The sequence below is a fragment of the Anolis carolinensis genome, chromosome 2 (genome assembly GCF_035594765.1).
Source record: "Anolis carolinensis isolate JA03-04 chromosome 2, rAnoCar3.1.pri, whole genome shotgun sequence".
Classification (NCBI taxonomy): domain Eukaryota; kingdom Metazoa; phylum Chordata; class Lepidosauria; order Squamata; family Dactyloidae; genus Anolis; species Anolis carolinensis.
The window spans coordinates 9,604,828-9,627,685 of record NC_085842.1 but is presented as its reverse complement, the minus strand read 5'-3'; the positions used below and the strand labels follow the sequence as shown (position 1 = coordinate 9,627,685).

Here is a 22,858-nt window from a genome sequence, read left to right as displayed (position 1 = left end):
AGGAGGCTTTTGTGGGGAGAGTTCCTCTTGGAGGGGGCAAAGGGGGGAGGGAGGGAGGGAGGGAGGGAGGGGGGGTTCAGATCAAGGAGGGAAGGGGAAAGGAAGACCCCCCCCCCTCCACCCAAAGAACTGACTCTTAGACATTGTATTTCATGCTCTCCTTGTGGAATCTGCCAGTGTCCTCCCTGACAGAAATCCAGTTTGGTCTGGATGAATGGATATCATTTTTGAAGAGGTCCAATTCGGCATCTAGAGAATGGATTGCGCTTTTGAGCACAAAGGGAACAATATATTTGGGAGCCGTGCTTTTAAAAATTGTAGGCACCTCTACAGATTGCAGAGGGCTCAAATTCCCACTTGCCCCTCCTTTTCCCTCTGGACGTTTCCTGCAAGTCTCCTTGCCCTCCTCCGGTGCCTCTTCCGTGCGAGGCCAGGCATCTCTGACCTTCAGTGCCCAGTCTCACAATGCCAGGGGTCAAAGGGGATGGTCGCAAGGGTCAGTGAAGGCCAAAGGGTTTCAGAAGGCAAAGGTCCAGCCTTGCAATTTACATCATCATCATCATCATTATTTCTATCCCGCTTTCTCTGTCTTAAAAGGAGACCCAAAACCGTTAACAATAAAAGCAACACAGCATATCATTTAAAGCCAAAAACACATACATCAAAGTTAAATATTGACACTAGTAAAAAATAAACAGCTACATCGAATTAGAAGCCTATTCTGAGCCATCCCAGCAAAAGTAAGCAGGCCCAACCAGTCATCTTGTTGGCAATGAAAGCAGTCATGCAAGTGTGGCTGAAGCACCTGCTTGACGCTTTCAGTTGGGCCAATACGTTTGAGGGCAACAAGCAGGACTCGGAGCTGGCTGTCCTCCCAGTAGACTCAAGAGCCCTCTCCAAAACCAGGAGGCAAATTGGACCCTGCAATTATTGTAAGGAGAAAACCATGGTACTTGTTAATGTGATCAACAAACTCTCTGGTTAATTGGGGGACCATTTATCTGGTGCCACAAGCTACACAATGCGCTGTCTGTACAAGTGTTGCTCAAGTTCTGAGTTGGGAACTTTTCAAACTTAGCCCCTTTTTGTGTTCATTACACTCAGGTTGAATTACACACTTAACACATTGCAGTGCAAAAAAAAAAATCTCATACACAGAACCTTGAGAGCCTATCACCTTTGTTGAGATTGTTCTTTGTTGACCAAGTGTTAAACCACTTCTCACCAGACAACGGGTTCTTCTCAGTTGGGCCAATCTTTCTCCCCTCTTTTCTTGCGTTTGCTACAGCATTAGGCGACTGTTCTTCATGTCCAATGAGATATTTCTGTGCTCTGCTCCTGATAGGATTTTTCTCTCATTTCTCTGGCAGGCAACCTCTGAATGAACATTGTGAAGAACACTTTGCCCTTTGCCTTAGGTCTGAAAAGAAAGCACACAGCACTGACAAGAACAAGAAATAAGTTGGAGAAATTATATTTCAAGCTACATACCTGTTGTGTAATCAAGGAGGAAAGAGCGGACTGTGCTTTAAAAAGAGTGGTTGGTAGAGAGAAAAGAAGACTTCTGCTTTACAAAGACTGTTTAGTAGTAAATATCAACTTCTGCTATAATATTTGAATAATAAATGTTAAAGAATGGAAAAGGAGAAGCTACATAAATGTATGGACTGTGGGAAATGTTTCATTGGGAAAAGTTCTCTTACTACACATCAACGAATTCACACAGGAGAGAAGCCATATAAATGTGTGGAATGTGGAAAGAGCTTCAGTCAGAGTGGACATCTGCGTATCCATCAAAGGATGCACACAGGGGAGAAGCCACACAAATGCATGGAATGTGGGAAAGCCTTCAGTGAAAGTGGAAATCTGCGCACCCATCAAAGGACCCACACAGGGGAAAAGCCACACAAATGCATGGAATGTGGAAAGAACTTCATTAACAGTTCAAATCTTCATACCCATCAAAAGACTCACACAGGGGAGAAGCCACATAAATGCATGGAATGTGGGAAAGCCTTCAGTGAAAGTGGAAATCTGCGTTCCCATCAAAGGACCCACACAGGAGAGAAGCCACATAAATGCATGGAATGTGGAAAGAGCTTCAGTCAGAGTGGATATCTGCGCACCCATCAAAGGACCCACACAGGGGAGAAGCCACATAAATGTGTGGAATGTGGAAAGAGCTTCAGTCAGAGTGGATATCTGCGCACCCATCAAAGGACCCACACAGGGGAGAAGCCACATAAATGCTTGGAATGTGGAAAGAACTTCAGGGAAAGTCAAGATCTGCGTTCCCATCAAAGGACCCACACAGCAGAGAAGCCACATAAATGTGTGGAATGTGGAAAGAGTTTCAGTCAAAGTGGAGCTCTGCGTACCCATCAAAGAACCCATACAGGGGAGAAGCCACATAACTGCATGGAATGTGGAAAGAGCTTCAGGTTCAGTTCGAATCTTCGTACCCATCAAAGGACGCATACAGGGGAGAAGCCACATAAATGCATGGAATGTGGAAAGAACTTCAGTCAGGGTGAACATCTGCGTACCCATCAAAGAACCCATACAGGGGAGAAGCCACATAAATGCATGGAATGTGGAAAGAACTTCAGTAACAGTTCGAATCTTCGTACCCATCAAAAGATTCACACAGGGGAGAAGCCACACAAATGCATGGAATGTGGAAAGAGCTTCAGTGATAGTGCAAATCTGCGCAGCCATCAAAGGATGCACACAGGGGAGAAGCCACATAAATGCATGGAATGTGGAAAGAGCTTCAGTTGGATTGTAGATCTCCGTACCCATCAAAGGATGCACACAGGAGAGAAGCCATATAAATGCATGGAATGTGGAAAAAGCTTCAGTCAGAACGGACATCTGCATTCCCATCAAAGAACCCACACAGGGGAGAAACCATATAAATGCATGGAATGCGGGAAGAGCTTCAGTCGTAGTGGACATCTTCGTACCCATCATAGGACCCACACAAGGGAGAAGCCACATAAATAGGACAAGTGCAAAGAAGCCAGAATTGTTGTCCAAAGAACTTCTAACTGGGCTATGACTCAAAAGAGACATGAACAGGAAGTGGAAGGGGAAGAAATCACAAAATCATAAAAAAATAAGGTAAACTGGGAACCCAATGTTGAGTAATGCATTAGAAATATGGAACAAATACAGGAGAAAGTTAATAACAGATGGCTCAATAATAACCCCAATTATAATGGAAAAGACATTTCCAAAAAATAAAAAATATATATGATGGATAAAAAAATTAAGGGGAAAAACTTAGATAAAATAGGGGATTGGCTAAAGGTTGGAATGAAGAAAGAAAAGATTAGGAACATAAAAATTTGAAAGGAATATCCAGTAAAATTTCTAAAATATTAATTGAAAAAAAACAAAGGAAAAGTAAAGAATAACACCCTCAAAGAGATTTGGAAAGAAGATATAGGAATGAAAATCAATGAAACAGAGGGGTTACAATTATGGGCACAAAGACACTTGAAAAATATATCTATATGTGTTAAAGAAAATTATTATTTAGTTGATATGGAAATGGTACCTCACACCCATAAGAATAGGAAATATAAATAAAAACTACTCAAACAATTGCTGGAGAGGATGCCAATATAAATAAATGGAAATATAAATAAAAACATACATATGTGGTGGCTGTGTCAATATATAAATAATTTCTGGGGAGAAGTATTAAGAGAGATAGAAGACACAATGAACATTCAAATAGAAAGAAGTCTTAGCATGGCTTTATTCTCATTATATAATAATAAACAGTTGGAAAAAGAGGACAAAGATGCGATAACAAACGCATTAACAATTGCAAGACAGCTTATAGCAAGGAATTGGAAAAGGGAAATAAATATAGAGATAGAAGAATGGTATAAGGAAGTATGGAAACTGGGAAGAAATGATAGGTTGACGTGGAGAGGGATTTAGAAACAAAGTGGTTGTGATGATGTCTGGAGAAAATGTATTGGAAGAGGATTCAAAAAGAAAGACAGAATTACCTCCTCAAGAGGGAATGAAAAGGAATTTTGGACAGATGATAAATAAAAAAAGTGACTTGGGGGAGGGAACACGGTGGTGAGGGAAAGAAATCTGTATAAGCGTGAAAATAACAGTAGATGCCAAATGTTAATGTATTGTAGATTGTACTGAATATAATGTGGCTGCTGTAAAAGGATGTACGATTTTTTAAAATAAATAAATAAATGTATTTGTAATTTGTATAAATATGCATTTGTTTTTCTTTCTTGTATTTGAATATAAATTATTTTTAAAAACAGATTATGATGTAGCAGCTATAAAAGCCAATGTGATTCCAGGCTGTCCCGATAGGAGGATTCTGTCTATATCCAAGGAAGTCACGGCCTCCTTTCTTCTGCTTTGGTCAGACTCACCTGGAATGACCCTGTCTCCAGGTCTCGGTCCCACAATTCAAGACGGATATTGACAGGTCAGAATATCTCCAGAGACGGGATGTAGAGAAGCGCTGAGAGAGACAACTGGGTGTGTTTAACTTGGAGGAAAGAAGGAAGGGCTTCTCCTCGGCAGGAAGGAAATGTTGGATCCCAAAAGGGTTGGCCGTGGTCAGGATGAGAGGTCGACGGAGAGGAAAGGCGTGTCCATGAGACCCCGTGTTGCTACTCCTGGAATGGACTCCTAGGACCCTAGAGCCGGAAGAGACCCCCAAGGGCCACCCCGTCCTGCCCCTGCCATGCAGGAAGGCACAATCAAAGCACTCCCGATAGATAGCCTGTGCAGAGAAGCCTCCAGAGAAGGACACTCCACCACACCCTGAGGCAGCCTAGGCCACTCTCCAACAGCCCTTACTCATTCTTACTGTGTTTCTGAGTATCTTTGTATATTAAGAGAAGAATAAGGTATAGGTTGCTTACCTGTAACCGTATTTCTTCGAGTGGAAGTCTGTGAAATTCGCACATATGGGTTAAAACTGCGCCTGCGCAGACTTTCGGAACATTCTAGAGCTTCAAAAGAGACAATTTGGCGGAAGCCCCGCCCATCTCCCCATAGACTATATAAGCCCGAAGGCGGGGCTTCGCCTCAGTTTCCAACCGACAGAAAGCAGTCGAAAACAAGGCATGACACAGCGGGGAGGACGGGCGGGGCTGTGCGAATTTCACAGACTTCCACTCGAAGAAATACGGTTACAGGTAAGCAACCTATACTTCTTCTACGTGGAGTCTGTGAAATACGCACATATGGGTGACTAGCAAGCTACTGACCTGGCGGTGGGTCATGCCACGCAGGAAAACAGCACGGCTCTCCCAAAGGCAGCATCTTTCTTCTCCTGGACATCCATCTTGTAGTGAGCGGCGAAGGTGGACGGAGTCGACCACGTGGCCGCTTTACAGATGACATCCAAAGGTATGCCCCGAAGGAAAGCTTGAGACGTGGATAGCGCCCTTGTGGAGTGCGCAACAATCTGGTGTGGATGTTCCTTGCCTGCCAGTTGATAGGCTAGACGAATCGTGGAGGTAATCCAGGACGCTAACCTCTGAGAGGTTACTGGGAGACCAAGCTCGTCCTTCCTGTATTTAAGGAAAAGTCTAGGCGACTTCCTGTGAGGAGCCGTCCTATGAATGTAATATAACAGGGCTCTCTTGACATCCAAAGCGTGTAAGGCAATCTCTAATGCAGAGGCTGGCTTTGGAAAAAAAGATGGTAAGACAATGTCTTGACAAATGTGAAACTGTGAAACAACTTTAGGTAAAAATGTCGCATCCGTCCGTAGAACGACTTTGTCCTCATGGAAGCGGATGTATGGAGAGTCCGCCCGGAGGGCAGTGAGCTCACTAGCCCTTCTGGCGGACGTAATTGCCACCAAAAACGCTGTCTTCCATGACAGATGTGCTAGATCGATGGAAGCCATGGGCTCAAAGGGCGGCTTCGACAGTTGTGACAGCACCAGTTCGAGGCTCCAGGCCGGAGGGGGCATAGACATAGGCGGATGTATATTTTTGTACCCTTTTAAGAAAAGTTGCACTAAAGGGTCTTGAAAAAGGGATGGTTGGCCAACCTTCCTCCGAAACCAAGAGAGCGATGCAACGTAACATTTAATTGAAGACAGGGACATACCCCTCTCCGAGAGGTAAACAAGGAAGTCTAATACCGTTGACGTAGGGGCGGAAAGAGGATCAACCCCTAAAGGTGAAACAAAGGACTTGAAGCGGGACCACTTATAAGTGTAAGCCTTTTTAGTGGAGACCTTCTGGGCTGCATCAACTATGAGGCGGACAGCGTCAGAGAGGTGGACCGTGGTTTCAGTCTCCAAGCTGTTAGTCGGAGGGACGACACTTCGGGATGCCTGACAAGGCCGTCCTGAATTGTGAGGAGGTCGGCGCTGCATCGAAGTCGAACATAATCGCCGCCCGACGCCCTGAGCAGCGGCGCAAACCATGGTTGGCGGGGCCACCACGGGGCTATTAGGATGCAATTCGCGTTGTCTGAAATGATTTGCGAAACAACTCTGGTCAGAAGAGGAAGTGGAGGGAAGGCGTAGAGGAGGCCTGGCGTCCAAGAGAAAAGGAAGGCGTCTCCTAAGCAGCCGGGGAATGCGCGAGGGTGCATTCGAGCGCAAAAGCGTGGGCAATGAGCGTTCACCGGAGATGCGAAGAGGTCGACCTGAGGAGTCCCCCACCTTCGGGTGATGAATCTGAACTCCCTCTCGTGGAGACGCCACTCGTGAGTCTCTGACTCCGCCCTGCTGAGGGCATCCGCTAAGGTGTTCTCTTTTCCTGGCAGGTGGATTGCCAATAGGCGAATGTGCCTTCGAATGCACCACTCCCAAATCCGTATAGTGATGACTAGGAGAGTTTGAGAGCGCGTACCCCCTTGTTTGTTTATATAATATTTCACCGTCGTGTTGTCCGTTATGATCTGGACAACTTGCTTGTTGACCAGACGAGAAAAAGACTTCAGGGCCTTTTCCACTGCCAGCAGTTCCAATGCATTTATGTGAAGTCGCCGCTCTTGAGGTGACCATTTGCGTCGAATTGACAGATCTAACAAGTGTGCGCCCCATCCCAGAGAGGATGCGTCCGTTGTAAGCGTCAGTGCTGGGCGCGGCGAAATGAACGGCAGTCCTGCGAGGACATTGCACCGCCTTGTCCACCATGATAGGGCAGATAACACTGGCTGTGGGGGGTAAAGCATCTTGTTTTGAGACTCGTGAAGCGGGTTGAAAGATCGAAGAAACCAGCTCTGAAGTAGTCGGATCCTCAACCGAGCGAATTCTGTAACGGCTGTGGTAGAAGCCATGTGGCCTAGAATAGATTGGATGGTCCAAGCTGAGGCGTGACCTCGATCTTGCAAGTTCCTGACCAGGGATCGTAAGTTGGTGAACCGGTCCTCCGGTAGGTAGGCCCTTCGAGCTCTGGAGTCTATGATGGTACCGATGAATGTAATAGATTGGGTAGGGGTAAGGTAGGATTTTTCTAAATTGACCATAAGGCCAAGGGCCTGCAAGAGAGATAGAGTATAACAAATATCAGATTCAAGCTGTTCACGGGAGTCTGCAACTAGCAGCCAATCATCAATATACGGGAAGACAACAACAGCGTGCTGGCGAAGGTGAGCTGCCACTACCGCCATGCATTTAGTGAAGACCCTAGGGGCCGTAGACAAACCAAATGGCAAAACATTAAAAGAGTAAAAACAGTCGTCAACCGCGAAACTAAGGAACCTGCGGTGACTCTCTCTAACAGAAATGTGGAAATAGGCATCCTTAAGGTCCACTGTTGCTAGCCACGCCCCTTTCCTAATGAAGGGGAGAATGGAGGCGAGAGTGACCATACAGAACTTACGCGGTCTAATAAAAGAGTTAATTATCCGTAGGTCCAGGATGGGTCGAAGACCGCCTCCCCGCTTTGAAATTAAAAAGTAGCGGGAAAAGAAACAGAAGCTTGCCTGGTCCGGAGCCACCGGAGATATTGCATCCTTGTCTAGGAGAGTAGATACCTCCTCTAGCAGGGTGACGGAGGCTGGAGTTACACAAATGCGTCCCACTGGAGGGAGGGCGTAAAATTCAATGGCGTAACCCCTAGATACAATATCAAGGACCCAGGCATCTGTTGTTATTTGCCTCCATTCGTGTAAATATGGTTGGAGCCTATCTAAGTACGGGAAAGGTGTTGACCCCATAGGGAACTGGGTCTCATCTGGTAAGGAACAAGGATAATCTAAAACAGGGATTAACAAGGATGGGGGCGAAACTGGGACAGCCACGGAATCCGCTGTCGCACCAGTACTAAAAACGACGTTTCTTGGAGTCAGTGGTCTTAGTACCACGAAATTGACTCCTGATAGGCAAAGGGGGTCTCCTACCTCCCGTTGCTGACGACTGTTGTCGTTGCCTACCACGGAATGAGGGAGGGCTAAATCGCCTATGTTGGTATTGCGACTGGGAGCCCCAGCGTTGGCGCTGATAAGGGTATGGGTGGTAGGGATGCTGGCCATATTTATTAAGCGTTTGCTTCATCTTGTGTGAGTGTTCCAGCTGCGAGTCTGTATCCGTACTGAAAAGACCAGCCTCATCCATAGGTAAGTCCTCAATTAGAGCGCGATTCGACGGGGAAAGAGTAGAAGCTCGCAGCCACGCATGGCGTCTCAAAGCAACTGCTCCTGCAAGAAGTTTGCCTGAGGCATCAGCTGTGTTCTTCGCCAACTCCTTCTGCAGGCCTGCCAGAAGGAGGGCCTCATGTTTAAAGGCTTTGGCCAGAGTCTGGTCAGCTTGTGGCAGAGAATCCAAAAAAGGACCAAGCCTGTTCCATAAAAAGGTCTGATATACACTCATGTAGACCCCATAATGAGCCATACGAGCGAACAGGCAGGCTGAAGAATAGAAACGCTTAGCCATAGTATCCAGCTTCTTGCCTTCCTTATCTGAAGGTGAGGCCTGATTTTTCTGGACCGGCTTGGGCTGGGCATCAGTTACTACAGAGTTGGCCTTTGGCAGCTTCGCCAGCCAAGAAGCTGAAGATAGATAGATCTTATACATATTCTCTGCCTTCCTAGGTGTAGCCGGCACGAGAGAAGGTGCAATTCCTTCGGTTTTAATAATCTTTAAAAGGTACGGCAATGTGGGGAGAGGTGCAGACACTGGACCTCGTTGTTCAGAAGATGTAAAACATGGGTCCTCCACCACATTGGCAGGTTTAGGAGTAGGCAAGTTAAGTGCCCTCGATAATCTGATTAGCAGAGCTGAGAAATTGCGAAATTCCTCCGCCTGTTGTGTATCCTGTTCTGGACCTCCCTGAGGAGGGACTAGGTCCCCTTCCCCTGCCTGGCCAGATCCAGCATGATCCTGGTCCTCTTCCTCCAAGTGGCCCTTAGGAGATTGGTGAAGTGGGGCCTCACTAGGCAGGGATAAATTGACCTTTCAGGTTGAACAGAAGGCACAGGTATAGGGGTAGCTGCTGGGGCTAACACAGAGGCTTGTGGTTGTTGATTAATAACAGGGCCCGCCGGTGAAGGCCTCGAACCCGACAAGGCCCTGTCACTTTGGTCCCGGTAAAAATCATAAGGGTGGAAATATCCACCATAACCAGGGAAAGGGGGAGGAGGAGGGTAAGGATAAAAATAATCTGAGTAACGGTACCGGGACCTTAAGCCAGGAGATCGAGATCGGGAGACAGAGGAGACCCTTGATGGACTCCTCGAAACCGAGCGCCAGGATTCAGCTGAAGGGGAGCGGCGTCTAGAGGCCCTCACATCACTGCGGCCCCGATGCTCACTGCGCATGCTCTGCTGCCCTGGCGTCGATAGATGGCGCCGAGAGACTTTGGGAGGAGGCGTGGTCGAGCCCGAGGCGTGCGGGGGAGGCGAGCCTGACATCGGCGCCGAAGCGCGCACTGGGCGATCAATAGCGCTGCCGCCCCATTCCTTTTCTAAGCTACGGGTGGCTTCGGCAGGCGAAAGCTGAGGCGGCGCCTCCATTGCCTCCACTGAAGTAGGCGGGGCTGGCTCCCGAGGAGCACGGGCTTCCATTGAACTCCGATCCGGAGGACTCTGGGGCTCAGAGCCAGAGAGTTGCCTCCCTTTTTTAGGCTTCTTGTGGTCGTCTTTCATCCTAGCCTCTTTATGGGGCTTGGAAAGCTTGGGTTTTTTCTGTGCCAGCCCCTCTCCCTTTTGAGGGCTTTCCACAGACTCCTCCCTGGGCAGGAGCAATTCCTTCGCCTCCGAAGAGGACGGTAAGGATGGTGGCTCAGAGGCAGGTCTTTTGCCCAACAGGGCCCCTTCCGGAGCCAGCGCTTGCTCATAGAGAGTAGCCTTTAAGCGAGCCTCTCTATTTCTCCGAGCTTGCGGCGTAAAACCTTGGCAGATAGGACACGTCTGGGGATTATGAGTCTCTCCCAAACAAAGGAGGCACATAGAGTGCCCATCCGAGTCAGGGAGTTTTCCGCCGCAGGCACAACACTTTTTAAAACACAAAGTAGACATTACTGGCCTGACTGCAAAACGATGCCCAAAGGCAGTCCGAGTGAAGAACAACCGTAAATATTGAAGATAAAGACGTAGTCACAAATCAGTCCGTGTCAAAAACCGTTAAATTCTGAGGTAAATCACTGAGGTAAATAAGCCCTAGAAGTTCCTACAGTCCTCGCTTTCTGGCGGAAAAGAAGAACTGAGGCGAAGCCCTGCCTTCGGGCTTATATAGTCTATGGGGAGATGGGCGGGGCTTCCGCCAAATTGTCTCTTTTGAAGCTCTAGAATGTTCCGAAAGTCTGCGCAGGCGCAGTTTTAACCCATATATGCGTATTTCACAGACTCCACGTAGAAGAATCAAGAATAAAATCTCCAAGGACTTTGGATGAAAGTCAGAACTCAAGGGTGTTTATTCAAAGAGACGAACTACTTTACAAGGCCAGAGGCTGTGAAACTGTGACCAGGACTCTGCCGTGTTTTGGGGGTTGGAATCCACTCCTTGCCTATGAGACAGTCTGTCCCATTGTATAGCTGGAGGAGGCCGTGAGAGGACTGAATTCACCTGCCTGTCTAGCAGGGGTGTTGTGTGTGTGTTTTACTCTGCTTCTCCTTTCCTTCCATCACTCATTAACACTGACTAGTTGTGCAGGCCTCACCTACACAACAGAAAGCATTTCCTGAAGGTAAGACTCCTATCGGGAGTCCATAAGAGTCTCCTTTGGAGGTTTTTAAGCTGAGATGGTATGACCATCTGTTGGGGGTGCTTTGGTGGTTTATTCCTGCGTGGTCTGAAGATGATTAGCCCCTCAGCACACAACCCAAACTGACTGGGAGGAGGAGGAGGAGATGTGTGTTCTTTCGCCATGAAACCACTGATCCCGTGGGTCGTGAGTCCAGCCCCATTCTCTCCAAGCAGCATCACCATCCAGACCATCCTCTGCAGGTCACTCTCCAGCCCCTTTTTGGGGTCATCCAGAGAGAGGACTCCCCATCTCTCTAGGCCCTTGCCTTCTTACCCAAATCAGAGATTCACAGAATAGTATATTTGGAAGAGACCACGAGGGCCATCTAGTCCAACCCCCTTCTGCCAGGCAGGAAAAACAGAATCCCTTGCCAGAATCCCCGCAGGGTTCAATACTGTCTCCCACACTGTGTAACATCAACATGAAGCCGTTGGGAGAAATCATCTGAAGTTTTGGAGTTCAATGTCATCTGTACGCAGAGGTCTTCCTTGTCAGTCGCAAGGCCAAACAGGGCACAGGGTCACAGCCTGTGTTGGATGGGTTACCTGTCCAAACGTCTCTCCCCTTATGAACCATCTCGGAGTCTAAGACCGTCTGGAGAGGCCCTGCTCTCAATCCCGCCCTCTTTGCTGGCATGATTGGCAGGGATGAGAGACAGGGCCTTCCTTCTCGGTAGTGGAAAGGATGGGAAGAGAAGAGAAAAAGGAAGGAAGGGCAAGAGAAAAGAAGACAAAGGAAGGGAAGGGAAGGAAGGAAGGGGAAGAGAAAATAAGGCAAAGGAAAATATGGGAAGAGAAGAGAAAAAGGAAGGAAGGACAAGAGAAAAGAAGACGAAGGAAGGGAAGGAAGGAAGGGGAAGAGAAAATAAGGCAAAGGAAAATATGGGAAGAGAAGAGAAAAAGGAAGGAAGGGCAAGAGAAAAGAAGGCAAAGGAAGGGAAGGGAAGGAAGGAAGGGGAAGAGAAAAGAAGACAAAGGAAGGGAAGGGAAGAGAAGAGAAAAAGGAAGGAAGGACAAGAGAAAAGAAGACAAAGGAAGGGAAGGAAGGAAGGAAGGGGAAGAGAAAATAAGGCAAAGGAAAAGATGGGAAGAGAAGAGAAAAAGGAAGGAAGGACAAGAGAAAAGAAGACAAAGGAAGGGAAGGAAGGAAGGGGAAGAGAAAATAAGGCAAAGGAAAATATGGGAAGAGAAGAGAAAAAGGAAGGAAGGGCAAGAGAAAAGAAGACGAAGGAAGAGAAGGGAAGGAAGGGCAAGAGAAAATAAGGCAAAGGAAGAGAAGGGAAGGAAGGAAGGGGAAGAGAAAATAAGGCAAAGGAAAATATGGGAAGAGAAAAGAAAAAGGAAGGAAGGGCAAGAGAAAAGAAGACAAAGGAAAATATGGGAAGAGAAGAGAAAAAGGAAGGAAGGGCAAGAGAAAAGAAGGCAAAGGAAGGGAAGGGAAGGAAGGAAGGGCAAGAGAAAAGAAGACAAAGGAAGGGAAGGGAAGAGAAGAGAAAAAGGAAGGAAGGACAAGAGAAAAGAAGACAAAGGAAGGGAAGGAAGGAAGGGGAAGAGAAAATAAGGCAAAGGAAAAGATGGGAAGAGAAGAGAAAAAGGAAGGAAGGACAAGAGAAAAGAAGGGGAAGAGAAAATAAGGCAAAGGAATATATGGGAAGAGAAGAGAAAAAGGAAGGAAGGACAAGAGAAAATAAGGCAAAGGAAGGGAAGGAAGGGGAAGAGAAAATAAGGCAAAGGAAAATATGGGAAGAGAAGAGAAAAAGGAAGGAAGGGCAAGAGAAAAGAAGACAAAGGAAGAGAAGGGAAGGGAGGAAGGGGAAGAGAAAAGAAAGCAAAGGAAGGTAAGGTTAGAAGGCAGACCGTATTTTAGTTCTTGCGAACCACTGGTAGTCCGTGGACCACTGGTTGAGAGCCACTGTCTGAAAGGGAAGGAGTAACTCTGGATCCCTCCCATAACGGCTATTTACAATATTCAAGCTGACCAGTCCTGACTAAAGAGGAAAACAGAGGATGTTTCTGTAGGGAAACAACGTTCACAAACTGGACATTTGCAACCAAGGTGGAAATGGAGCTGGAAACTAATCCCAGAGGAACAACTGATGGAATCACATATGGTTTATTTCTTTTCAGGCGAGGGGACAAGACAATCATATTTAACTCTCTGAAGCAGTGGTCCTCAACCTGTGGGTGCCCGGGTGTTTTGGCCTACAACTCCCAGAAATCAGAGCCAGTTTACCAGCTGTTAGGATTTATGGAAGTTGAAGGCCAAAACATCTGGGGACCCACAGGTTGAGAACCACTGCTCTGAAGGATTGTCACACAGAGCTTGCTTTCTGCTGCTCCAGAGAACAGGACCTCCAACTTACAGGTTCAAATGACAAGAACGGGACTCCACCAAATCTGACGCAGAACTTCTCAAAGGGTCCTGTTTGAAATCAGACATTTTCCCACAATGGCTGTTTTTTAGCCTGTATGTATTCTCTGGTGCTGGTTAAGAGATGAACTCTGAGTAAAACATTTTCCACATTCATGGCATTTGTATGGCTTCTCTCCTGTTTGGAGTCTTTTGTGTTTCACCAAGGCTGAACTGGAAGCAAAACATTTCCCACACTCCTGGCATTGGTATGGCTTCTCTCCTGTTTGGAGTCTTTTGTGTTTCACCAAGGCTGAACTGGAAGCAAAACATTTCCAACACTCCTGGCATTGGTATGGCTTCTCTCCTGTTTGGAGTCTTTTGTGTTTCACCAAGGCTGAACTGGAAGCAAAACATTTCCCACACTCCTGGCATTGGTATGGCTTCTCTCCTGTGTGGAGTCTTTTGTGTTTCACCAAGTCTGAACTGGCAGTAAAACATTTCCCACACTCCTGGCATTGGTATGGCTTCTCTCCTGTGTGGAGTCTTTTGTGCCTCACCAAGGCTGAACTGGTAGTAAAACATTTCCCACACTCCTCACATTTGTATGGCTTCTCCCTCGTGTGGACTCTTTTCTGTTTCACCAAGGTTGAGCTGTCAGCAAAACATTTCCCACACTCCTGGCATTTGTATGGCTTCTCTCCTGTGTGGAGTCTTTTGTGGCTCACCAAGTTTGAACTGAAAGCAAAACATTTCCCACACTCCTGGCACTGGTATGGCTTCTCTCCTGTGTGGAGTCTTTTGTGCCTCATCAAGTTTGAACTGAAAGCAAAACATTTCCCACACTCCTGGCACTGGTATGGCTTCTCTCCTGTGTGGTGTCTTTTGAGCCTCACCAAGGCTGAACTGAAAGCAAAACACTTCCCACACTCTTGGCATCTGTATGGTTCCTGACCCATGTGAAATTTCTTGTGTTTCACCACACATTTTGCAGATACTTTCCCTTTAAGATGGCTTTTCCCAACATCGAGTGTCTTGTGAAGCACAAGTGCCATATTTTGGGTAAAACACTGCCCACATACATTGCATTTGTCGGGCCTTTCTCTGGCAGAACTTCCATCTTCTCTGTGGGCTTGCTGGTCTCGACGAAAGGCCCAGTTGTGTCCCAAATGCTTCCTGTACTTGGTGCATACATGGCTCTTCTCCCCGTTATCTACTGTGAAGAAGAACATAAACAATCATTCCTCAGTGTGAGTGATAAGGAAGTGGGATAAGAAGTGGACTGAAATGATCCTTAAAACAATATAGACCTAGAAGAAACAAAGATATGCATGTTGTCCTTTCCCCTCCCCTTGTTCAGTAAAGATGGACCCTGGTTGTCTGCCTGGAGCCTCTAAGAGAGAGATGAGTAACATACGCTCCTGAGGCTCCCTGTTGCTCAGCCCAGCCCGGTTTTTTATTCCGTCTCCTTCTCTCTGGGGAATGGATGCCTTTTCCCTTCACATCCAAATGCTTGCCTTTTTCTCTAGCTTTAGACTTTACCAACTACCACCCATTTCACCATCCTTCCCTCCTTTTTCTTTCTCTCCCCCAATCCCAGTTCTCTCTTCCCATGCTCCCTTAAGGTTGGATTTTTCCGCTCCAACGTAGAAGATCCCATACCTAATTTCAGAGTAGAGCAGAGTCTCGATTATCCAACATAAACTGGCTGGCAGAACATTGGATAAGTGAAAATGTTGGATAACAAGGAGGGATTAAGGAAAAGCCTATCAAAGGTCAAATTACATTATGATTTTAGAAATTAAGCACCAAAACATCATGTTTTACAACAAATTGACATAAAAAGCAGTTCAATACATGGTAACATTATGGAGAAATCACTGTATTTACTAATTTAGCACCAAAACATCGCAATGTATTGAAAGCATTGACTACAAAAGTATTTACTACTAAAATTGACTATAAATATAGAATTGCATAAACGAACACTGTCGGACGTTAAATCCATAAAAAGTTCAGTCTTGTGAAGATTTTTTTAAAAATCTGTGATCCTTGCCTGCTTTTCTGACAACTGCTGTTTCTCCGCTGCCAAGTCTCGCCATCTTTGCAGCATCATTTTGTCAATCCTTGTCGTTTCTTGTTGCTCGATGTGTGTGATTGCGGTTTCTAGAACTCTAACCCTATCCTTGTGCGAGATTCGGAGAGGCTTGACAGTTAATGCCTGATCATCAGTTTTTGTCGCCATCGTTACTGATAAGAGCAACAATTTCTTCATCCGTTATTTCATACTGATCGTCTTCATTCATCCAACTTCCAACTTCTTGCGAAGACACATTCTCACACCCAGGGACACGTCGTATTAAGGGTAGAATGCTTTCTTCGGTTTCACCTGTGCTTTCCCTTCCCATAATCTCATCCTTACCTTCGCCTAACAACTTCTTTGAAGACCTGGAATGCGTTTCAATGGTTCAATCCTGTCTTGCCCTTATTCTATTTCTTCTATCATTGCCGACAATAGCTTCCTGCGATAGTTCCTTTTGAGCGTTTCCAAAACGCCGAGATCCATCGGTTGTCATACGGCGGTTACATTATGTGGAAGAAACATCGCCTTCATGTCCCCCTCTTGAAGCTCCTCTGCATCAGGGGATGTCGGGGCATTAACTAGCAACAAAACCGCATTTCTGGGCAGGTCATTTTCTTTTAAAAATGTATCCATGGAAGGAACAAATTCCTTAGGGCTGGGCTGTAGCACAACTGGTAAATCACCAGCAGTACTAAGATCTACCAACCGAAAGGTGGCCAGTTCGAAGCCCGGTTGGGGGTGAGCGCTCGACCTCAAGCCCAGCTCACTGTTTACCTAAGCAGTTCGAAAACAGTCTATGAGCTGTAAGTAGAGAAATTAGGTACCATACATTGCGGGGGAGGTATTTTGCGACATCATAAACATCAAGACCAGAAATGTGGTGACAAAGAGGAAGTTGGAAGGAGGAAGTTCTGATAGCTCTCCGTCATAGAGAATGAAGCAACAGCACCCCTGTGACTGAATCTGAGCGCAATATCAGCCTCCAAGGCACCAAAAAACTGGACTTCAAGACGACATACCTCCTTCTGTTTGTCTTATTCTTTTCTGTCCTGTCTCCAAACGGCATTGAATGTTTGCCTTGTATGTGTACTGTGATCCGCCCTGAGTCCCCTCGAATAGATGGGGCGGAATATAAATAAAGTGTAATCATCATCATCATCTTTGAAAATTTCACTGGTCAGCAACACACTTTTTTGATTGTACTATTTTACAGGAAGAGCGTTTTTTGAAACTGTTTTAAAGGCTCTTGGATTTTTGGGCTTCCCAATCATTGCAAGGTCCATTTTGTGGTTTGCGGTAGCATTGCTGCACGCTAAAATTGTCAGCCTCTCTTTGCTGTGCTTTTAGCCAGGGGCTGCTGCTTCAGTTCTGGCTGCAAGACTCCTACCGGGTAACACTTTGCAACTGAGGCCGGTCTCGTCACAATTCAACATCTGATCGCCCGTTAGGTTTTCAGTTTCAATAAATTCTTGAATTTTTTTTCATGAATGCCTCCGTTTCTTGATAATTTGATGACAGCTTCTCACCACAAACACTTAGCTAACGGATTCCATAACGTTTCTTCCACTTGTCGAGCCAACCAATGCTTGCTGTAAAATCTGGATCCCCTTCATTACATTCCTTTTGAAAACGCAACGCCTTTTGCTGTAAAATAGATCCTTTTTCTCTGGACTGCGTAAACCAAACATACAAAGCTTCACTAACGTTTTCAGTTACACTTTATCATCGTTTTCCTCTCTTTTAGCGCACCTTCCGTAACTTTGGGGGAACTCCATTCTTCCATCTCCGATCGATTCCAGTGAGCTAGTTTCAGAATAGGCTGAAGGAATCCCTCCCACTTGTCTCCTGATTGACAGTTGGGATGTATCTATTTGTTCTCTCTGTTTCTTTCTCTCATTCTGATTGGTTTTGTAGAATGGTGCATGCTTTTGCTTCAGATTTCTGACTTATATCTCAGTGTGTACTGTGTGTATTAAGACCTCTCTCTGCTTGTGTGTCAGGAGAGATGTAGGGCTTGGAGTTTTTCCCTCTCTTTTAAACCCGAGAAGAGATGGAAACAGAGAGCAGCTCAGACTCAGTCCTTTACTATTTAGAAAGGGAGGTTTTTTTTTGTAAATAAACCTTTTGTAATTTTAAAGACTGGACTCTGCATCTTTGTTTCTGAAGTTCTTGATTTTTTACAGATCACTTCCTTGCTCTGTTCGTTGTGAGCTGAATGCTCAACTATCAGTTTCCTGATGGTATTTATAGGTTCTCTGCTTTTTGGAGGGTAGTCTTCCCTTACAAAATCCTGAGACTTCTTGGAAATATCATTCTGTCGACTGTCCCTTTGTTCAGCTCTGATTCCAATACCTGTCTAATTCTGCACACCTTTTACAGGGGAGCTGCAACTTCTTCACATATGAGAATTTAGGAAAGTGGCTGCGGATAATTTGGGATTTTCTAACATTTAGGATGAAATAAATATACAGAGTGTTTCAAAAAGATGCACTCAATTGGAGAGAGCTAGATTTCTGCAGATGTGAAACTACCATGAGTGACACTCTTACCACTTGAAGGAGAGGGGCAGAGTTTGACGGCTGCTCTATGCCTCTCCCTGTGCACAAAAACCTCAAGCCCCAATCATTCACAAGCACAGAACATAGAACACATGATATTAAATGTCGCAATCTTGCGAATGAATGAGGCTGGGGCTGTTTGTGTGCTGGGAGAGGCAGCGTAGAGAGAGAGAGCTGAGCCTTCAGACACGCAAAGACTAGCCTGCCTGGTTGGGAGGAAAAACAAGGTTGAATACCACACCAATCATAAGGTGTATAGCCGCCTATGCGTATCTGATGCTACGGGAAGTTTTTTTTTTTTCATGATCCGTTCTCCGGCCCCTCTCTCCAGCCAATCTGCTCCCTCCCTCTATTTTCTTCTCACACAAACACTCAGAGAGATTGAGAGAGAGAGAGAGAGAGAGAGAGAGAGAGAGAGAGAGAGAGAGAGAGAGACTGAGACTGACTGACTTTGACTTGACTCCAGTTATGGAAATCTTCCCACTTGAGTCTGACTTGGTGCTTATTATTATTATTATTTACTCTTATGTCATATATTTCTAACACAAGCCCTGCCTTGCGGACCCTCAGTGACTGTGACGATTTAGGCTAATACTGCCTTTTGAAACTGAAATCCCCATCAGTGAGGGAGCCTTACCAAGAGAGGCCACAATCCCATTCATCTCCTCCATGACCTGCTTGTGCAAGGCTTTCTGGTCCGGATTCAGGAGAACCCACTCCTCCAGGGAGAAATCCACAGCCACGTCCTCAAAGGCGACTGGGCCCTGGCGGAAGAAGAAAAGATTCCCTCCTCACGTGAGAGATATCAAGAAAAATGATGACAAGAAATAATTTAAAGTAAACTTACATTCCTGCTGGTTGCTTGAAAGGGAAAGGGCGAAGGCCTCCATGCCACAAAGGTAAGCTTTGTAGAGACGACGGGTTGGTCGCAGGTAAGAACCATTTCTTAATTGATATATAGAATCAGAAATGGAATCAGGGTATGTTCCCCCTTTTATTGTGATGCCCACAACTGGACACAGTGTAATTTCAGGTGAGGTCTCCCCAAAGCAGAAAGAAGGTCGCCATGACTTCCCTGAATCTAGACACAATATTCCTTGGGATGCAGCCCAAAATCCCATTGTCTTTTCAGCTGCTGCATCACATTGTTGGCTCATGTTCCACTTGCAGTCCTCTAACACTCCAAGATCCCATCATATGAATGATTGTCAAGTCAGGTGTTGCCCCTCCTGTACCTGTGCATGGCATTTTTCTCCTGCCTAAGTGTACTACTCTACATATATTCTTGTTGACATTAATTGGGTTAGTTTTGGCCCAGCTCTCTAACATGTTCAGGCCATTTTGAATTCTGATCCTATCTTCTAGACTGTCAGCTATGCTTGCTAATTTTTTGTCATCTGAAAATAAGATACGCATGTTGAGCAGTACTGGGCCCACTCCACCCGTTGTCACTCAAACCATTACAAATCCACTGAACAGGAGTATTATCCAGCCCACTTTTTACTAGTTGTTTATAAAACCAGGAGAGGCCTTTCCAAAGGTCTTACTGAAAGCAAGATGTGCTACACCCACTGCATTTCCTTCATCTACAAAGCTTGGAACTCTACTGAAAAACAGATTAGTCTGGCATGACTTGTTTTGGAGAAACCCATCTTGCCCTTCAGTGATTACAGCATTTTTTCTAAGTGATTCCAGATGGCCTTCTTCATGATCTGCTACTTATGCTTATGCTGTTTAGTCGTTTACATTCTTTGGTGATCCTCCCCTTTCCATTTCATGTACATGTCCCTTTTAAATCTTAGCTCCGTTGAAAGTTCTTTGAACATCCATTCTGGTTTCTTTAGTTTTCTCTTCATTTTTTCCCCTCCTTGTAATTGTGCCTTTAGTATTTCACTTCTAAGGAAACGCCTTAAATCTTGTCTGTTTAAACAGATATTTGCTGATTAAGCCTGGAACCAAAGGCACCCCGGCAGGCCCCGTCCTCCTCTCCCAGGAATCCTCCTGCTTACCTGACTCAGTCCCACTCCATCGCAAAGGGGGAGAAACGGCTGAGGATTCGGCAACAGCATCATTCCAGACCCTGGAGAGAGAGCAAGGGGTGGAAAGCTGGTCACAGAAACAGGCCTCAGAGGTGACCATTGCAGTCCTATAAAGAAACCAATGAGGAAACGAGCCAAAGAACACAAGCGCATTCAACAGCCCAAGAAGATGTACAATGTGAGGGTTTAGCACTTTATTTCACAAGCAGTGCTGTGAATATGTTGGAATGAAACTAGTACTGGGCTTGGTAGTTCAATTGACTAAAGTGATTCTTTGCTGTTTGTCTTCCAGCTCAGTTTCAGGGCTCAGCTCAGCTTAGGGTCCCACCTGGGAAGATACTGAAGGGCTACCTAAAATAACCCAATGCCTACATATAAGAAAAACAACAACAACAAAACAACAACAATAATTTTATTTCTTATTTGCCTCTCCTTGCAGTTTGTGGCGGGTTACAACACAATTTTTAAAATACGAACATTGCCAAAATTCAACAAAGATGCATATTAGGGCTCTGACTTTGGCTCAAAACTTCCCCCGTTGTAATGGTCACATGGTTTTAATTGTTTTAATTTGATTTGGATACCAGATTTTATTTTTGTTTTATATTTGGGTTTTTTTTGCATGTTGTATTATATGTGGCATTTAATTCTGCCATTGTGTAAGACTGCTCTGGGTCCCCCTTGGGGAGAAGATCAGTATATAAATTAAATAATAAATAAATATTTCTATAAAAGATCCACATTAAAACTACATTTCTATAAAATACTTATCAAAGTACATAGGTACATAAGTACATGAGTTTAAGATATATACCAATCTCAAGGCCAAATGACCCAAAATGTTCACCTTCTGAAGCTCAAACTGTGGGTGTGCACTCATCCCCCCAAAGCGGAATTTCCACTGGCACAAAACCCCAAAACTCCCAGAAGAGTTCCTTCTCACCCTGCAAGGCGGCAGCCCCGTCTCCTTCCCGCTTCAGCTCCTTCTGCCTGAGACTCTGGGTGGTGTCTGGTGGAGATTCCTCTGGTGCAGGGACTTCCATGGAGTTATTATTATGGGCCTGGAAGAGCACAGAGCATTCCAGAAGGAGTTTGGGAAAAGTTCAGAAATATCACATACCTCTAGACCTTTTTGGAAACAATAACTCTGAGATGGGAACCTAATTTGGAACCAATGCCCCCCTCCCCCTCCCATCATTGTCTATGTTCTATCTTGAGAAGAGCATCAACCAAGCTGAGGGTAGAGATGGAGGGGCAGAGCAGGTGGGGAGAGAGGCCGAGGGAGCAGGGCCTTGCTCATCCCCCACATCGGTACCATCTCGGAAGAAAGGCAGGATGTACGTTCAACCTGTCCATCAGTCCCCAGGTTAGTGAAACCCAGAGGGAATGCTCTCACCTGTCCTTCCTGCTCCTTGTCCTCGGCCCGACTCAGGAGGAAGCCTTCCGCCAGGGCCACCGCCTGGGAACAGGTCTCTGCCCCACACTCTCGGACCCAGCTCCCCATCTCTGGGGGCAGGATGCTCAGGAACTGCTCCAGGGTCACCAGGTCCAGCACCTCGGCCTTGGTGTGCTGCTCTGGCTTCAGCCACTGGCGGCACAGATCGTGGAGACGACTGCAAACCCCTCTGGGTCCTTCACCCTCTTGGTAGGAGGACTGCCTGAAGCGCTGGCGCTGTGTGTCCGAGCTGTCAAGGTCCACACTCAGGGACTCATGTCTGGTTCTTTCCCAGGATTCCCCACTGCCCCCAGGCCCACGTGAGTTGGGTCTCTCCATGTTGGAACCACCCTGGTGAAGAACCCAACTGTATCCAAGATGCTTTTCCTCCCTCTTCTTTCTTTCAAGGGAAGGAAATCCCTCCACAGGCTCTACTCCGAAATTCTCAGCCCAAAATCACATTTCCTCTGTGAAAGAAAGGCAGAAAGGTTGTGGGACCAGGCTTTTGAGCAATAGTAGCAGCAGAAATGACAACTACAGTAGAGTCTCACTTATCCAAGCCTCGCTTATCCAAGCTTCTGGATAATCCAAGCCATTTTTGTAGTCAATGTTTTCAATATATCGTGATATTTTGGTGCTAAATTCGTAAATACAGTAGTTACAACATAACATTACTACTTTTTCTGTCAAATTTGTTGTATAACATGATATTTTGGTGCTTAATTTGTAAAATCCTAACCTTATTTGATGTTTAATAGGCTTTTCCTTAATCCCTCCTTATTATCTAAGATATTCGCTCATCCAAGCTTCTGCTGGCCCATTTAGCTTGGATTAGTGAGACTCTACTGTATATGATCCAAGGTATAATGACAGACCCAGTTTGGACTTGAAATGCGCCTTGAATGTTTATTTATATGTATATTTATGAAGGTTTGAATGTAATTTAATTTAAATGGAATTTTGAAATGTGACTGTAATTGTTTGATATATGTGTTTTATATTGTAAGCTGCCCTGAGTCCCCTTGATGGGTGAGACATGGAAACTATTCTAGAGTACAAAATCCCATTAAGACCAGAACTTTTTCTACTGGGAAACATCAAGAAAGACTCTTTCTTTATATAACAACAGAAGCAAGAACTGAATACGCAAAACTATGGAAACAAGAAGACATGCCAACACCAGAAAA

General features: G+C 45.7%; 3 protein-coding genes across 4 annotated transcripts in view; 1 reads left to right on the top strand and 2 right to left on the bottom strand.

Annotated features, from left to right (window-relative positions):
- The window catches only part of LOC107983763 (zinc finger protein 239-like), a 284,070-nt gene that overhangs the window by 177,018 nt on the left and 84,194 nt on the right, over nucleotides 1-22,858 (bottom strand). The window lies entirely within an intron of this gene.
- The window catches only part of LOC134296927 (zinc finger protein 665-like), an 84,320-nt gene that overhangs the window by 5,694 nt on the left and 55,768 nt on the right, over nucleotides 1-22,858 (top strand). The window contains exons 1-2 of one of the 2 annotated variants that reach the window (XM_062973096.1): nucleotides 109-2,944; nucleotides 6,280-6,289. In XM_062973096.1, coding sequence (XP_062829166.1) covers nucleotides 1,636-2,944; nucleotides 6,280-6,289 — 1,319 coding nt within the window. In that variant the 5' untranslated portion in view covers nucleotides 109-1,635. Of the gene's footprint in view, nucleotides 1-108; nucleotides 4,252-6,279; nucleotides 6,290-22,858 lie in introns of those variants that run through there. The other variant, XM_062973095.1, reaches the window with a different exon arrangement.
- On the bottom strand, nucleotides 13,304-21,346 carry LOC134296939 (gastrula zinc finger protein XlCGF17.1-like). The gene is made up of 2 exons (XM_062973125.1): nucleotides 18,835-21,346; nucleotides 13,304-14,772 (listed from the first exon to the last, which is right to left on the bottom strand). The coding sequence occupies exons 1-2, from the start codon at nucleotides 18,866-18,868 to the stop codon at nucleotides 13,667-13,669; spliced, it is 1,140 nt and encodes a 379-aa protein (XP_062829195.1). The 5' UTR covers nucleotides 18,869-21,346; the 3' UTR covers nucleotides 13,304-13,666.